The 18914-nt window shown below is 43.8% G+C and overlaps 1 protein-coding gene across 1 annotated transcript in view; it reads left to right on the forward strand.

Moving 5' to 3' along the window:
* The window catches only part of Fhip1a (FHF complex subunit HOOK interacting protein 1A), a 233459-nt gene that overhangs the window by 197606 nt on the left and 16939 nt on the right, over positions 1–18914 (forward strand). The window contains exons 8-10 of the mRNA XM_052180248.1: positions 7176–7343; positions 11296–11375; positions 18482–18672. Of these exons, the coding sequence (XP_052036208.1) occupies positions 7176–7343; positions 11296–11375; positions 18482–18672 (439 nt within the window). The remainder of the gene's footprint in view (positions 1–7175; positions 7344–11295; positions 11376–18481; positions 18673–18914) is intronic.

Genomic DNA, 18914 nt, shown 5'->3' on the forward strand with positions numbered 1-18914 from the left:
GTGGATTCATTTCTGGGTCTTCAATTCTATTCCATTGGTCCACTTGCCTGTCCCTGTGCCAATACCATGCAGTTTTTAACACTATTGCTCTGTAGTATTGCTTGAGGTCTGGGATACTAATACCCCCAGAAGTTCTTTTACTGTTGAGAATAGTTTTAGCTATCCTGGGTTTTTTGTTATTCCAGATAATTTTGAGAATTGCTTTTTCCAATTCTGTGAAGAACTGAATAAGGACACATGCTCCACTATGTTCATATCAGCCTTATTTATAATAGCCAGAAGCTGGAAAGAACCCAGATATCCCTCAATGGAGGAATGGATACAGAAAATGTGGTATATATACACAATGGAGTACTATTCAGCAATTAAAAACAATGAATTAATGAATTTTTTAGGCAAATGGATGGAACTGGAAAACATTATCCTAAGCGAGGTAACGCAATCACAAAAGAATACACATGGAATGCAATCATTGATAAGTGGATATTAATTAGCCCTGAAGCTCTGAATACTGAAGATACAATTAGCATATCAAATGATTCCCATGAAGAAGGAAGAAGAGGACCCTAATCCTGGAAAGGCTTGATCCAGCATTGTAGGGGTGTACCAGGACAGAGAAAAGCGAGGGGGAAAGATAGGAGAATGGATGGAGAGAAGAGGACTTATGGGACATATCGGGGGGAGGACTGGGAAAGGGGAAACCTTTTAGAATGTAAACAAAAAATATAGAAAAAAATTTAAAAAATTAAAAAAACATTGCTAAATTAATTAAAAGGGGAATTATAAACATTTTCTGATAAAATTGAAGATTTACAGGAGAAATATTTCTGTTAGTCTATGTATTTTTATTGGCAAGTTGAGTCCATTGTTGTTAAGAGATATTAAGGAATAGTGGCTGTTGCTTCCTGTTATTTTTGATGTTATTTTTATGTTTGTGTGGGTATCTTCTTTTGGGTTTGTGGAAGAAGATTACTTTCTTGCTTTTTCTAGGGTGTAGTTTCCCTCCTTGTGTTGGCATTTTCCATTTATTATCCTTTGTAGAGCTGGATTTGTGGACAGATACTGTGTAAATTTGGTTTTATCATGGAATATCTTAGTTTCTCCATCTATGATGATTGAGAGCTTTGCTGGGTATAGTAGTAGTCTGGGCTGCCATTTGTGGTCTCTTAGGGTCTGTATGAGGTCTGCCAGGATCTTCATTGTCTCTGGTGAGAAGTCTGGTGTAATTCTGATAGGTCTGCCTTTATAAGTTACTTGCCCTTTTCCCCTTACTGCTTTTAATATACTTTCTTTGTTTAGTGAATTTGGTGTTTTGATTATTATGTGCCAGGACGACTTTCTGTTCTGGAAGTGTCTGTTTAGAGTTCTGAAGGCTTCTTGTATGTTCATGGGCATCTCTTTCTCTATGTTAGGGAAGTTTTCTTCTATAATTTTGCTGAAGATATTTACTGGCCCTTTAGTTGGAAATCTTCACTCTCGTCTATACCTATAATCCTTAGGTTTGGTCTTCTCATTGTGTCCTGGAGTTCCTGGATATTCTGGGTTACCAGCTTTCTGCATTTTGCATTTTCTTTGACTGTTGAGTCAATGTTTTCTATGGTATCTTCAGCATCTGAGGTTCTTTCTTCTATCTCTTGTATTCTGTTGTTGATGCTTGCATCTATGACTCCTGAATTCTTTCCAAGGGTTTCTATCTCCAGCGATGTCTCACTTTGTGATTTCCTTATTGTTTCTACTTCCACTTTTAGATCCTGGATGGTTTTGTTCAGTTCTTTCACTTGATTCTTTGTGTTTTCTTGTAATTCTTTAAGGGATTTTTGTGTTTCTTCTTTTCAAGGGCTTCTGCCTGTTGACCCATGATCTCCTGTTTTTCTTTAAGGGATTTTTGAGTTTCCTCTTTAAGGGTTTTACCTGTTGAGACCGATGTTTTCCTGTATTTCTTTAAGGTAGTTATTTAAGTCTTTCTTGAAGCCCTCTATCAGCATCATGAGATACGATTTTAAATCCAACTCTTGCTTTTCCAGTGTGTTGGGGTATCTGGGACTTGCTGTGGTGGGAGAACTGGGTTCTGATGCTGACATGTGGCCTTGGTTTCTGTTGGTAGGGTTCTTGTGCTTGCCTTTCGCCATCTGGTTATGTCTGGTGCTAATTGGTATTGTTGTCTCTGGCTGGAGTTTGTTCCTCCTGTGGGCCTGTAAGCCTGTGTCCTTACTTCTCTGAGCTCAGAAGTGAAAGCACTGCTGGGAGATCCCTCTCTCCTGGCGGGAGCTATGTTTCCCAGCTCCCTTGTGCAAATGTTGGTGGGAATATTTCCCTCCTAGCTGCTCCACTGATCTTATGCCCTGTGTGCTCCTAGCTGGTCCCCTCCAGAGAGCAGAGCAGACTTCTTAGATGTTTACTGATTGTAATTCCTTTTGCCTGAGAGGTTTTACCTGACCCTGGATATACAGGTGCATTCCTTACTTTTCTCATCGTCGTAACCAACAAGAAACAGCTAGAGGAGAGACAGGTTGTTTTGGTTTATAGTTTAGGATGGTACACAGGCAATCATGGTGTGAAATGTGGCAGCGGAAGAGAGTCAGTCACAGTATCTGCAGAAAGGAAGAAGAGAGAAGGCGGGAGTCAGGTTGGGTTCTGTAGTTCCAAGGCCCCGCTGCCCGTGAGTGACTCTCTCAGTTCGACTCTGTCTCCTGAGCAGCACTGCCAGCTAGACACCAAGTGTTCAAACAGATGAGTCTATGGGGGACATTTCACATTTTCCATGGGTGTATGAAATAGATAAGCAAATCAAATACTTATATTAATAAATCATATTAAAATAAATTAAAATAAAAGTAATTATTTATTGCACATATAATTTGCCATTTATTAATATGAAATCAAAGTTGCATGCTGATGAATATGCCTATTTGTTTTTCCATAAAATATTAACTTTTGACTGAATATTTGATGCTACAGGATGTAGAATATTTTCAGTGTTTTTCAGAGTTGATTGATGCTTTGATTTTATAATTGTCAGTTCTGAGAATACCACTTCACAGAAAGGCACAGTGCAAAGCAGTGGCTGTGTGGTTTTGGATTGTTTCAGAGATTGTTAGAAATCCTGACCTAATCCTAATTAAAAATTTAACAAATTTTCTGTGAATTTCAAGTTAAGAACTCAAACAGCAGGGTCTACAAGCAAGTATTCTAACATAATGCAATCCAAAGATACAGAGGTGCCGTACTCACATGCTGAGGAGTAGCAACAGGAAATATTGACAGTCTTCCCATATGACAAAATGCTGGGCTTCTGTAAAGGCAGGAACAAAATCACCACAGCTCATAATGTATGACAGTGTAGCATCTGAGCAGAGTTTCTTGGTCTTGTGTGGCATGACAGCATATACAGTCCTCATGTTAAGTGTTTAAAACCAAGGCTGCAGTGAACTCCGCAGAATACAGCACGTGCGAGTCATGCTAAAACCGCCTCAGATTGACTATAGATTTCATTTTAAATTCATTTTTGCTAGCTATGTAACCAGAAGCCATTAATTATTCCATATTTTTTACAATCCCCTTATTTATTTATTTATTTATTTATTCATTTATTTATTTATTTATGGGGTCCCAACCACAGTTACAAATCTGGGGTGCAGAGGACATAAAAGAATTGTTATGTTCAACTCTGGCAGAGGTCAGTTGCTGGACCTGGGAGGGGTAGCTGCCATTCACCCAGGGGAAGTCCTCGGAATGCCTAGCTTTGTGTACTGCAGTGGGGTGACTAGGTATGGACCTCAGGATAGCTTTAGCTGTGTCCCATGCAAATGCACTCAAGAACTGCAGAAAATGCCAGGCCACTGCGGCTAGCTGCAGAGGCAGGGCAGCTGGTGAAGTGCACGTTCACAGTGGCATCTCCTTCCCCAGGCTGATGCTTCCCTGCTTCCTCCTCCTCCATTCTATTTGGGAGACCGAGAGCCTATTAAGGTGGTCCTGTGATGCTCTCAATGCTCGAGTGCTCACACTGTTGCAGCCGAAAGGAGGGAGGGTGTTTGCGCTCCAGAGATGTGCCCGCTGTGGGAGTTCCAGTGGATTCTGAAAGAGTAAATCCAGATGGATTTCATTACCATAAAGTCCATTATTTATTAGAATAAAGAAAGGAGACAGCTGATTTGGAATATTTTACCCCTGGACTCGTCTTTCCAGAACACAGCTGAGCACCAAGAACTTATACAAAGTAATTCAAACCACTAACATGAGAACACCACGCCTGTATCCACTGTTCACGGCCTGTCCACACTGACCTCAGAGCTCTGGGCATCTGCTTTCTAAAGCCTTCTGTAGGTTTAAAGCTGAAAATTGAAAGGAGAAAAGGACTACAGTATAAAGGGAGTGGCCCTGGTATGGATACAATTACAATGACAGTGAATGCTTTCCCCGCCAATTAATTAATCATTTAATTCATGTTACATCCTGATTGCAGCCCCTCAGTCCTCCTCTCACATGGCCCCTCCTCCTCCCCTCCCCACTTCTCCCCTGAGAAGGAGGAGGCCCCCTGGGCCCACCCTGGCACATTAAGTCATTGTAGAAAACTAGGTGCATCCTCTTCCACTGAGGCCAGGCATGCAGTCCAGTTAGGGAAACAGGATCCACAGGCAGGCAACAGGCAGGCTCAGCCCCGTTCCAGTTGTTGGGGGAGCTGTGTAAAGACCAAGGTGCACATCTGCTGTGTGTGTGTGTGTGGGGGGGGCTAGGTCCAGCTCATATACGCTCTTTAGTTGGTGGTTCAGGCTCTGAGAACCCCCAAGGGTCCAGGTTAGTTGACTCTATAGGTCTTTTTGTGGAGTTCCAATCCCCACCAAGTTCCTCTGTCCTTCCCCCAATTCTTCCACAAGACTTCCTGAGCTCCATCTATGTTTGGCTCTGGATCTCAGCATCTGTATCAGTCAGCTGCTGGGTGAATCCTTTCAGAGGAATGTTATGCTAGATCCTGTCTACAAGTATAACAGAGTATTATTAATAGTGTCGAGGATTGGCTCTTGCCCATGGGATGGGTCTCAAGTTGGGCCAGTCACTGGTTGGTCATTCCCTCAGTCCCTGCTCCATCTTTGTCCCTGCATTCCTTGTAGGCAGAACAAATTTTGGGCCAAAGGGTTGTGTGGGTGGGTTGGTGATCTTATATATCTACTAGGAGTCCTGCCTGGCTACAGGAGGTGGCCACGTCAGGCTCTATATCCCCCACTGCTAGGAGTCTCAGCTAGAGTCACCGTCATAGACTCCCTAGGGCTTCCCTCATCCCAGGTCTCTGGCATGTCCTAGAGATTCCCTCCCCCAACTCCACCCCAGCACCCCACCCCGCTACCTGCCCACCTTGATTGAGGTGAGAGAAATGGACCAGGTGTTAGGAGAGCTAGAGAGTAAGTGTTGGGGCAGTGAATACTTTCAAAGGGAAAGAGAAACTGGACAAGAGGAGATGCTCTCATTCAGATAATATTGCCAGCTGCTTCATTCAGAATAGGTGCACTGGGCGAGGCGTTTGCAGACAGTGGAACCCCAGAGCATGAGCTGAGCGTTGGGGGGTTTCAGTGCATTTGAGGGTGGATATTTCTGTGCCCAGCAGAGACATTTATAATCTGCTGATGACCTCTAGATGGAAAGATCAGCTGCTGTATCTCTGTTAGGAGAATAGGGGGCACGCAGTAGCTCTTAGAATCAGGGTTTACGGTTGAGGCTGAGGACATGGCTCAGCACAGCCATGCAAGCACAAGGACCCAAGTTCAGCTCCCTCCTTCCATGTAAAATGCTGGGTAGCACTGTGTGCATCTGGACGTCATAGCTAGGGTAGCCCACACGGCGGACTCCTGAGGGGCCACTCACCATCCTAGTGGAATAAGTGAACTGCGGGTTCAGTAAGATACCCTTCCTCCAAAGTAAAAGCCCACAAAGTTTACAGTGCCCAAAGGATACACCTGACGTCTCACCTCCACAAACACAACCATTCAAACCCCCATGCACAGATGTCTTAGGCTAGAATTAGATGCTTTAAGCCTCCAAACCTTAGCTATACGAAAAGCCCAATTCCAGTCTGATTCATTGAAAGACTGACTTTTTTTCCTGTATAGGACAAGTGCATAGGTAGAAAATCTTATGTACTCACTAATAAGTGGATATTAGCCTAGAAATTGAGAATACCCAAGACATAATCCACATATCAAATGATGTCCAAGAAGAATGGGAGGAGTGGCCCCTGGTTCTGGAAAGGCTCAGTGCAGCAGTGTAGGGCAGTACCAGAACAGGGAAGTGGGGAGGGGTGGATGGGGGAACGGGGGGAGGGAAGAGGGCTTATGGGACTTTTGGGGAGTGGGGAGCCAGGAAAGGGGAAATCATTTGAAATGTAAATAAAAAATATATTGAATACAAAAAAGTCCCCATTACTCTATTATGCATTAAGTTCTTATAGTACTTTATAAATAATGCTTTATGTGCAGTATTCATTTATAAAAATATTGGCTTCTGCTCTCCAGAAACACATCTGAGTGAACATCTGCGGCACTCCATGTCTGCACCTCTCCTTTGCAATTTATGATATTATCATTAAATTTGCTATAGCTCAGTTTCCTGAACATAAAGAATGTTCTACGTTTACAGCTCCTTGTACTTAGAGGATCCTAGTAAATGTTTATTGAATGACTAATAATGAGACAAATTATACCAAACTTTCTAATTAATCCTTTATTAACCGTATAAATACTTTTCATACTCTCCTGCACTATTTTCGAGTATGTACTAAAACGTTTATAGGGTTTAAACTGCACTTGACTCGAGCTGTCAGAACATATGGCTGCCTTCCCTCTGCCTTCGCCTTTCCCTCCCTGATCTACCTGGCACTGGCGTGTGTTGTGTAGCACAGACATATGGTTGGCTCCAGCTAACAGTTTTCATGTCAGTGACCCTGTGCGGAAGTGGTGTGTTGGGGTGAGTGTCTGTGAGGGTCTGTGAGGATGCCCACCTGTGCTCACTCCCCATTGGCCCCATGCCCACCTGTGCTCACTCCCCATTGGCCCCATGCTCAGCTGTGCTCACTCCCCATTGGCCCCATGCCCACCTGTGCTCACTCCCCATTGGCCCCATGCCCACCTGTGCTCACTCCCCATTGGCCCCATGCTCACCTGTGCTCACTCTGTCATTGGCCCCAGGTGACGGTGGAGGAGGTCATGACCACAACTGCATACCTGGACCTCTTCCTGCGCAGCATCTCTGAGCCAGCGCTCCTGGAGATCTTCCTCCGCTTCATTCTATTGCACCAGCATGAAAATGTCCACATCCTGGACACCCTCACCAGCCGAATCAACACCCCTTTTCGGGTAAGGAGAGCTTCCAAGGAAGGATGTGTTCAAGGCAGACTGCAGAGGAGATTGGTTTGGGGAATGTGATTATGAATATTTCCCTCCCTTGCTTCCCATTTCCCCTGCAGCTGTTATCTTCTTTCTTTGTGGACAGAGATAATTTGATAACATTTTTTCTTATCAGGTGTCCCTTTGTTAGGGATGTGGCACTGTTCCCCACTCCCCTTTTCTCTTTTTGTCTGCATCAATGCTTTCTTGTGCAGAACTGGCAAAATGCACTTCTGAAGGAGCAAGATTCTAAGACCATAAAGACTCAGGTGCAGGGTGAGCCAGGGAACATGACTGGCCAGGGCATGAGGTAGCAATCTCGTGGAAGGCTGAAGTGGAGGCTGATAAACTTACTGGAAGATAAAAAGCAGCTACTAAGGAAAAAAAAATCTGTAAAATGTATATACACACACACACACACACATGCATATATATATTGTACATTATATTTTATACACATTATATATGTATGTATATAAATATATTTACATATTCTATATAACATGTATATATTATATACATGTATTATATGTATGTATAATATATGTGTATAGCCAGGAGGCACAAATGGTGGCAGAGGTCTGTAATCCTGCACTGAGGAGACTAAGGCAGAAAGTTTGCAAACCTAAGCCTAACTTGGGCCACATAGCGAGGCACTATCCCAATAAAGAAAAACTGTGTGAAAAAAAATTAAGGAAATTAAAGTGTTATACTAGGGGGGAAAAATCTCATTTAACAGTTCACCTGATAACAGCAGGGTGCACAGTCAGCCTTCTCCAAGGAAGACAAAAGCCAGACGGTCAGTAAGGCTCAGATGATGTAAAGGCTTTTGAAATCATGCAGTGAATGTTGTTTGGTTACAATGAATTTAAATTAAAAGCAGCGTTGACAGAAGTTTGAGGATTCCACAGATATGTAGATATATGCATACTGTGAACAGCATACTTGTAAATACCTAGAAGACCAAGAAATTACAAGGGGAAAGGGAAAGTTCCATTGAGTTGTTACAAATGTGGATGAACCTTGAAGACATTGCACTCAGTAGCAAAAAGATATTACAGCCAGTAACCAAATCACAAACTGCTTGCTTGTACTGGTCTGCAGTAGATAGAGAAACATAGCCAAGCTTACAAGACCAGAGAAGAATGATTTCCAGAGACAAGGAAGCAGAGTAATAGGGACTTCCTTAAGCCGGGGGATGATCTATGGACACTCAGAACTAAAACTTAAAGAGAAAGTGTTCTCTTAAGGTGAGAGTGTGCTTATTAATTAAGCACAATGCTTCTATTTATATAATTAAGCAAATGAAGACCCAGATTAAAATTAAAGCTGCTTGACTTTTAGATAACATGATCTTATACGAAAAACAACAACAACAACAACAACAACAACAACAAAATCTACGGAATGAGCTAAAAAGCCATTAGAATTTGTAATGATTCAGCAAGGCTGCAAAAATATAATTTCATGTACAAAATCAATTCTATTTTTATATGATAGTGTTTTAATGCTTCTTCTTTCTGTTACTATGATAAAACTTTCTGACAAAATACAGTTACTTGAAAGAAGAAAGGTTTGCTTCTTGGCTTACATTTCAAAGTAGAGTTCATCACTGTGGGACCAGGCAGCAGGAGCCAGAAGCTGCTGTCACAGTCACATCCATGTCTCTCTCTCTCTCTCTCTCTCTCTCTCTCTCTCTCTCTCTCTCTCCTCTCACACACACACACACACACACACACAAGCTCTACTGCCACAAAGCTCTCCAACTCCCTCAAAGAGCTGTCAAGCACACACACACACACACACACACACACACACACACACACACACATGCCCAGAGGTTTTATCTCCCAGGTGATTTTAGATTCTGTCAAGTTGGTAACTAACACTAGCTTCACAGTGAGCCATGTAGATATCAAATTGAGATCATTTACAATAGTGTCAAAAGTAATAAAATAATTGGGAAGGAATTTCACAAAAGAAGTGTAAAACATAGTGCAAAACTACAGATGTTTGTGGAAGAAGTCAAAGAATGAAATAAGTGGGAAAACATCCTATGTTCATAGGCTGGAAGACTTGATATTGTTCCTATAAAGTGTTACCCAAATTGATCTATAGTTTGAATTTGTTCACTACAAAACTAATTAGCCTTTGTTGAAATCGATAGGATGATTCTAAAATTCACCCAGGATAGCCACAACAAACTTGAAAAAGAGACAACTGGGCATCAATTTATGAAAAGTTGGCCCTGAGTTCATGTATATGGAACAGTATATGGACAGAGCAGGTTATATTTATGTGCTTAGGAACACATATACATCATGCACACATGGACAATAATAATAGTTTCAAATAATAAATAAACAAGATTTGAAAATCTGAATGGCCAGTCCACAGAATAGTTGGAAGGTTTTGAATACAAGTGTATAAAATACTTGTACATAGAATAATGAACTCCTACAACTCAGATATTAAAAGAAGCGCACACCTTGCCAAGCACCTTGACAGTGATTGGCAGGGGTTACCATGACAATTGTTAGCAGGGTAGCTATTTGTGATTAGAAAAGTGTTGGGTGGCTGTATTGCGAGAAAGAACAGAAAGGGTTCCCAGGGAGAGGTGATTCCAGGCTAAGTCTCAGAGGAAGCAGGAAAATGCATTCCAGGTAAGGGGAGGTCTTAGTTAGGGTTTTTTATTGCTGTGAACAGACACCATGACCAAGGCAACTCTTATAAAGACAAGGATTTAATTGGGGCTGGCTTACAGTTTCAGAGGATTTGTCCATTATCATCATGGTGGGAAGCGTGCAGGCGGACATGGTGCTGGAGAAGGAGCTGTGAGTTCTACATCTTGATGCACAGTTAACAGAAGAGGACTGTCACTCTGGCCATAGATTAAGTGTAGGATACCTCAAAGCCAACCCCACTGTGGCACACTTCCTCTGGCAAGGCTATACCTACTCCAACAAGGCCACGCCTTCTAAGGATGCCACTTCCTAAGGGCTAGGCATTCAAACACATGCATCTATGGGCCATACCTATTTACACCACCACGTGGAGCACAGGCAGTGCCTTGGAATGGGAGAGTGTGTGTTGTGATTGACTACCTAAGTCTGTCACCACCCGGTCAAAGGAGATGTTTGAAGCCAGGTCAAAGGCAGTTATTTCTTTTCAATACTTTTGTTTGTGTAAGTTCATCCTGCCTAGAATACAAACTAGAATTTACTCCTCCTACAAAGAATAAGGAGTCTAAATTACCTAAATGGCCTGATAGATTGATGACAGCCTATGATACAGAAGCTACAGTGATTTTTATAATTGGATATTTTCCCTGTTTGATCATTCCTTTTTAGGAAATAGAGATTGAAAGAATTCATGTGTTTGTAAAAGAAAATTCATTTAAGTTTTTTTGAGTGAACTCCTTAGGGAAGAAGATTTTCATTCTTAGAGCACTGTAGAAAATGGAACCAAAAAGAAAAATTTGTTCCAATAGCAAAAGAGAAATCGAGGCCTGGAGTCGCAAACTCTGGAGAGAGCTGGCCAGGTTATAAGGACTTTCCAGTGAGCTCTGTCTTGTAAATAATCAATGTCATATTTGAAGACTACTTAGAACAATAAATTGCCTAAAGAGGAGTAGGGAAGATTGTATGTGTGTCAAGAGCCAAAGGGGCACATTCTTGTTATCTGGATCTTTGAAGAGTCACAATATGGGCACTAGCATCTCTCCGGCAGGCACTGGGTTCTTAGCCAACTCTTCCCTAGGGAAACTGGTGTACTGAATATATTTGTTCCTGGCAGCAATGTGTGTTTTATGAAAACTGCCAGGGATAGAGAAACCATTTAGTTCTGTAATTCTGAGTTCTTTGCCACCTGTTGGGGGTGGAGTTCCCTGCCTGACGCTGACACAGCCCATGATTGTCCCCAGCTTTGTGTGGTGTCCTTGGCGCTGTTCAGAACTCTCATCGGTCTACACTGTGAAGATGTGATGTTACAACTAGTTTTAAGGTGAGTTTCCGTCTTTTTGTTCTCTTGAAAAAAAACCTTTCCTTTGTTCTGCTACTGCTTTGTTTCACTTTGATAGTGTAAATGAGGCAAGGACCATGCCTCTGAGGAAGAAAATTATTAAGAGAGCCAATTTAATCTTTTTGTTGTTATTTACCAAAGTTAATTTTGTTTTATTATGGAAAGTTTTTAGTGGGGGCATTTTTATTATATTATAAATATGTCTCTGAAAACGATGAGGAGAATGTTGGAAAAGTTTGCAAATATTAAAGCTCTTTGGGGCCCTGGCTGAACTTCATTCTCCTGAGGTACCCCCAAAAGGAGTTTGCCCTATTAAGGGACCCCTGTTATTAAAACAACTTTTTCAAGTATAAAACACTTGAGTATAATCTTCAGCCTTTTCTTTAGTAACATTAACAGTGACTGTCCAGTCTGTGTGCTCTGTCGTGAGGACAGCAGGGAGCAGATAGGGGATAAGGTGGGGACCGTGGGGAGCCTTTGAAGATTGCCTTGTGAGGATGGGCGTCTCAGGCAGCTAAGATGGTCTGAGCTTGGTAATTAGGCGGCAGGTTCAGACGCCTCCTGTTCTGCCTTCTCCGCTCCCCCACCATGGGACCCTGTGCTTCTGTGTAGGAGGCTACACAGTTCATCGCTAACATGTGGGCTGGTCCTGAATGCCAGTGGTGAACCCCAGAAGCACTAGGCTGGTCCCCCATGATTGCCTTTCCTCCTTTGTGCTGTACCCAAATCCTAAATCTTGGCATGTCCCCCTCGAGTGAGACCCGCCCTGACATGAGCTGCAGAGTGTGTAAAGAGGGGCTGTAGAACTAAGACCCCCCATAGGAAGACTGCTGGAGCAACATTATCTGGCCCTCTCCTTTGTAACCGCTGTGCATGAAGCAGAGGCTTCCCAGAGAGATGTGCTGGGTTGTTCTGGCTGCTCTTAAGTGGGCTGCCTGTAGACACAGAGCTGTGCTTTCTGGTGGGTCGGGAATAGAAGAGTGGAGGGCCTCGGCAGCAGAAATGTGCAGGCCTGGCTGAGGGGCTCTGCTCTACGAGGTGGGTGGCCAGCATGTATAGTGTAGGGGGTCAGCCAGCATGTCCTTGAGCACACTCGTCCTCCTTTAGCCGACACAAGGACCAGTGAACCTGAGAACAGGGCTAGAGGTAGACCTGGGATTTCTCTAGTCCACCACTGGGTTTTGATATGACTTGAGCAGAAATCACTGAAAGGGGCTGGGAACACAGCTCATTTGATAAAGAGCTTTCCATGCAAGCATAAGGACCTGAATTTGATCCCCAGAACCCATTTTAAAAATAGCTGGAGACAGTGGTGTCTGCTTGTAATCCCAGTGTGGGAGAAGCAGAGACAGGATCTCTGGAGTTCACTGTCCAGTCAGCCTGGAGTCAATAGTCTAGGCCCAGGCCCGTGGGAGACAATGCCTCAACATAAACAAGGTAGACGGTGCCCGGGGAATGTTATATGAAGTTGACCTCTGACCGCCACATGTATGCATGTGTACATAGTGGGGGGGTGAAGAGGCAGGGAAGGGTGGAGAGAGAGAGAGAGAGAGAGAGAGAGAGAGAGAGAGAGAGAGAGAGAGAGAGAGAGAGAGAGAGAGAGAGAGAGATTACTGAGGAGAATGGAGAATGGAGGTTCTCTGATGGGACTTTCTGGGAATGCCAGGGACTGGTGAGAAATGTCTGGTCAGTCAGACCCTCTGAGACGATGAGCTGTGTTTAACAAATGCTCCAGAGTGGTGTTTTTCAACCTGTGGATGGAAACCCCCAAGTTGCATATCAGATATCCTGAATATCAGACATTTACATTACAGTTCATAGCAGTGGCATAATTACAGTGATGCAGTAGCAATGAGATAATGTTATGGTTGGGGGTCACCACATCATGAGGAACTGTATTAAGGGCCACAGCATTGGGAAGGGTGAGAAGCGTTAGTCTAGAAGGTCCTGGCCTACCACTGGAGTTGGAGCATCCCACTAAAGGGGAATTAAATCCAAGTCTTGAAAAAACTCAGTGGCACACCACGGAGGGCCTTACAGATGGTTGCTTTATGGGAGACTATCATTTGTAAGATTTTTAAGTAAAACAGCGTTTTTGAACTTTTAGGGTTTAATCAGGTCATCAGTAACTAATCTTAAAGCATTAGCAGAGAACAAATCCGATCATAAGGACACAGCTGGTAGTCTGTTTTAAAAGGATTACTTCAGCTCCCCAGCAAGTATCTAAGACAGGACAGAACGCATTAGCAGGGCCTGAGTGGAATCCAGAACAACAACTTGCCAAAGCAGTTTTTATTGCTTAGACCCAGGCTCTTACTCAAGGTGGACAGTGGGCAAAGCTTGACTGTATTTAAATGTTAAATTCCTAAAGGCTGCTCCTCTTCTCTCTCTCTCTCCTCTCTCTCTCTCTCTCTCTCTCTCTCTCTCTCTCTCTGTGTGTGTGTGTGTGTGTGTATGTATGTGTGTGTCTGAAATGACAGCCTGACCAGACCTGAGGTCCATTGCTTCCTCCTGTGGGTCACCAAGGCCCGTTAAGGCCAGAGTGGTGGCAGGCTTGCTTGCTGGACGTCTGGTGACCTTTACAGATAAGCTGACCCCTTCTGTCTGCTCGTAGTATTCACATCTGTCCTCAGCAGCGGTACTAAACATGGCTGCATCTGAGAGCCAGGCCTGGACCTTATGAAGATAAGAGATGAATCTGTGTTTGAACGTCGACATGTCCAAATTAGGGTTGTTGGTTCTGGGATGTCCCAGAGGTACCTACAGGGCATCACACTATTAAAAGTTCTGAATAGAAGAAGGAGGGGGTGCCAGGCTTGAGATACAGAGAGCTCGAGCACCTGGCCCTAGGTTCTCTGGCTGGCTACTTTTTCCATGGAGATGACGGTGCTAATGCAGTAACACATTTGTTTTTTACCGAGTACTTCCTATTTCCTACTCAACTTCCTGGTGGAATGCCAGAGGAGAGCACCGGAGAAGACCTGTGCAGGAGACCTCTCTGCCTCTCCTTCCCCTGAGCTGCAGACTTTCACCTCTGGCTTCTAATCCTCCCCCAGAGCTGCAGATTTTCTTGTTCTACTTCTGGAATATTCTATCTCACAGAATTATTGAGAGGAACAATTGTGGTGATATCCACAAAAGCATTTTGAAACAATGTGGGTATTATATACATTTAAAGGATGGGAACCTTCTAGAAAATATATTTTAAACTCATAACAATAATGTCTTTTCTGATTTAGACTCTGTCCCTGAAGCAAGGGCAACAAAGAGCTTTACTCTTCTAGGCATTTAAACTTTGAAAGAATGTAAAAATAGGTTATAATCTACCCTTTTCACTTTTGCCTGCTGTGCAGTTGTTTGACTGCTCATGATAAGCTTGGGGGCCTGAGAACCTGTGAGCAGCGTAGGGTGTGTGAATCCCTTCTAATGAAGTTGTTACGTGGTAAATAAATTACCATATATCTGTCTGTTGTGCCTAAGTGTTCCTAAATATTGATACTTCTGAGTAGTATTCTATTAATAACTGATGCAAGTTTCTCCTTCAGCCAAGTATCAGAAGAATAAATTGGGATGAGAGGTTCCCAAAGAGAGGAGAGGCCAGTGAGCAGAAAACCCAGGGGAGCTTGTCCACTTGGGTGTGTGCACCTGTGGGAGGCCAAGCACAGACGAGAAATACTGGCAGGGAGGGGGGCATCAGACCCTCTTCTCCTGGACTGTCCCAGTTCTGGGAAAATCGATTGCTTGTGCCTGGGTTGGTGTTTCTCAATCTTCCTAGTGTGTCTTTTATCAGGTTTGTGAGCTCTGTTGCCTATTGTGTCCAGATAGGGGCAGTTTCACTTGAAGAAAGGCTGTGTATACACAGTTCAGGAACACCTCTGTCTTGCAAAGGAGCTGGGGGACAGTGGCAGATGTGGACAGCCAGCCCAGGGAGGGATGGACAGGAGTAACATGGCCAGAACTATGGTGACCAGTGAAGATCTTTGGAAGCTCACTTACCTGCTGGTAGTCAGTCTTCTGTCTGTGGGCCGTGCTTCAGTCCCGTGCCTCTGCCTTCTGAATGGCTGTTTCCCCACCAGTGCGAAGTTGAATGGTGGCCTATTTAAGAAAAAATTATTCTTTGAGAATTTCGTACATGTATACAATGTATCTTGATCATATCTACCTCCCACACCTCCTCCCACTCCACATACCATGTCCTCCTCCAAAGCTCATAACCTTTCTTTTTTTGCTCATTTTAATAAATGGTGCCCAATGAAAGGTTGTAGACGGTTGAAGAAGTAATGAAAATACTGTACCCTTTGTGGGCACACACACACACACACAAATAGATTTTTTCCAACCTGGTATATTGAGGAATAACTTAGTCTGGATATTTAAGTACAGCACTTCTTAATCTGTGATCTGTATGTGATGCTACAGACCTAAAATCCCAGTACTTGTGAATCTGAAGCAGGGGGATGACAAGCTGGAGACCACGCTGAGAAGCACAGCATTTCTATCAGTCAGTATACATGTGCAGAGGTCTGTAATTATCATTCCTGATTTAAATAAAATCTCCAAACAAAATTACGTATCATGTAGTCAAAAGACGGTTTAATGAAAAATACCTGACTAAATGCCTTCATGATTTTTCTACTAGCAACAACCACAGTATATTCATGTTTATTGTTTGAGACACTTTTAGCATAAGTTCTGTTCCTGATCTTTCAGTGATGGATAGACACAGGGCTAAGGCATGGTTTGCCTTCTTACCCTTGATTTAAAAAACAAACAAACAAACAAACAAAACCATAAAGAATCAGCATCTGGGAATCCTAGGGAGGTCACTCATTGGGGTGACTGTCCCCATTTCTACTCCATAGAACCTCTGCTTAAACCAATAGGGATGGATCTCCATTTGATTTTTTTAAAAGGAGATTCTGAGCCTCTGCTGAGAACATGCATTTTCAGAGTTATACATTGTCAACTCTTTCTTCTAAAATAATTTCAAGCTATCTACTGGTGGGTAATTGATAAATAGGTTTATTAGTTTTGATCCTGTGTTCCATTTTTTTATAAAAATACTTCAAACAAAAAGTAGAGGCATGTATATCAATTTAAGTCATGAGGTGTGGTTGGTTTGAGCATCAAACAGGCACTGAGTTCATGCAGTCTATAAAATGTTGATCCCATGAATAGTTAATGATTCAAGTGAGGATACATTAAGTCCTGTGTGATCTGCATGGCTATAGGCCTCACGAGGCTGGGGGCAGAAGAGTTTGTGTCAGTGCTACAGGCTAGGCTTCCTCGCTGGCATCCTTGGTCCCTCGTGAAGCAGCAGCCATCCCCGCCCCTGGTGAGGACTCTTATGCATTCATGAACGTCTCTCTCCCATCCTTATTATTTGGTGTCTGCTGTGCTATCTTCCCTGCCCTGGCCCTTTTTCTGGATGCTGCTGCCTTACTCCCATTATATCCTGGGGCCTGGTTGCCTGTGTCTGCCTTCTGGTGCTATCCCCTCCATCCTGATGCCCTGAGGCACTGGGATTACCTGTGATTGCAGCTGGGCAACGCTTAGACAGCAGAGTCAGGAGAATGCTTCTCTCCCCACTGTCACCCCGATTACCAAGGCACTCAGTTCAGAGAGCGCTTATGAGGGAGGGAGGATGTCTTTATTCCTGCCCACATCGTCCATGCTCGCTCCTGTAAGGTTCAGACACAGGTCTCCACCGAGTCTGAACAAACCAGTCTTCTTCCCTGTCTGTCCCTCCCTCTCTGCTCCTTTGTTCTTGTCGCTTTCAAGAAACAGCTTATGAAAGTAGATGCTGCCACATCAGAGGTGACTGGGGTGAATCTGGCCCTTAGAAACAGCAGTGTGTGTGCCCAGGAGGGTGGAGGGCAGGAGGAAGAGACAGGACCCTCTCCCCTAGCTACACTGGGAATTTAAAGTGCTCACCCCTGGAGTGTTCGTGAAGTGATCACTTAGAGTGGATCAAGGGATTACGTGTTTCTCTCCCTGACTCAGGCTCCTTGCAGCAGATGGGCCATTAGAACAAACGTAGGTTTCCTTCACTGGAATCCGAGGGAGATGTGGGGGAGCACCCCATGAGCACTGTCCCCTAGAGATGCTCTGTGAGCTGTGCTTTTCATCTTTTCCATGGGACCCACAATCACAGATTGCCCTTGTGCTGCCTCTTTCTCAGGAGCCGTATTAGGCACATTCTGGTTTATTTAAAAGTTGTGCTTGCTCAGATGGGAGCTTAGGCTACTGTGACATTGGCTCTGTCTTTCAATCTATTTGCCCCAACCTTGCTGAAATGGCTGGCGTGGTGTTTCTTTTTATGACAGGCAGGTGCTAAACATAGCATAAACATTTTCTACCCATAAAGCTCACTCATATGCTCAGTTCTGTCTGAAACATGACCATGTTTTCTCTTCCCTGGGCTCATGTTAACATGAAGATGCTTTCAGTCACCAGCCAACCTGTACAGTGGGGCCCAGGGCGCCCGGCTGAGCTGTCAGGCATCATTTTCCCTCATGGTCATGGAGAACAGGAGAGGGTGTGGTGGGATTTGCCACCCTCACTTAGGGCCTATTCACTCAGAGTCAGAGTTTTAGGGATCATAAGACAAGTCTGCTGAAGCAGTCCTTGCTCTGGTACTACCTTTGCTGAGGAGGAAGAGAAGACATATTTGTCAAGCGAGAATAATAATGCTTCCAGGCACACACAGAGGAGGGGGAAAAAGTCTCTGCCTCTGAGTACAGAGCTGGAAGTCTCCTTAGAGAATATGGAACTTCTAAGATAAGAAATTGTCAGGCAGAGAAATGGGAAGGCTCACTCCAGGGGGAGGTTGCAGTGGACCTAAAGGCATAGCAGTAAAGAGAGAAATGAGATGAGAGGACTAGAAATGTACCTAGAGAACAGCTCTGTTGGAAGCAAGAAGCTCTAAGCATCCTTTTAAGCAGGGCAGTAGATAGCCAGTGGCCAGTGTGCTGGGTGGGGAGAGTCTTCCCCTGCTCATGACTAGTTTCAATCCTTTTATGGTATCATTCTGGTAGTGGTGGTAGGGCATTGCAGAGACACTGAATGCCTGTTCTTTGTCATTTCAGGTATCTGGTCCCCTGCAATCACATGATGCTGAGTCAAAGGTGGGCTGTGAAGGAGAGAGACTGTTACTCCGTGTCCGCCGCCAAGCTGCTTGCCTTGACCCCTGTCTGTTGTGCCAGTGGCATCACTCTGACACTTGGGAACCAGGAAAGGGATTATATTCTCTGGTCCAAGTGCATGCATGATGGCTCAGGTGGGAACACATTAGGATGATCTTTAAACATGATGCCACATCCATCTCTCTTGACAAGATGTGTCTCTTTGGGTAGAAATATCTGGAATTAAAGAGTAGTTGGAGCCTTTTCCTGTTATTAAGGAGTTATAGACTATGTGGTTAGTATTTGCCAATGCACCTGTCTTTGCTGAGTCATTTATCACAGATTTTTATCTTACATATCCTTTCTAGTGGTATCTTCAGAGCCCAAATAGGAAAAT

The sequence above is a fragment of the Apodemus sylvaticus genome, chromosome 4 (assembly GCF_947179515.1).
Source record: "Apodemus sylvaticus chromosome 4, mApoSyl1.1, whole genome shotgun sequence".
Taxonomy (NCBI): domain Eukaryota; kingdom Metazoa; phylum Chordata; class Mammalia; order Rodentia; family Muridae; genus Apodemus; species Apodemus sylvaticus.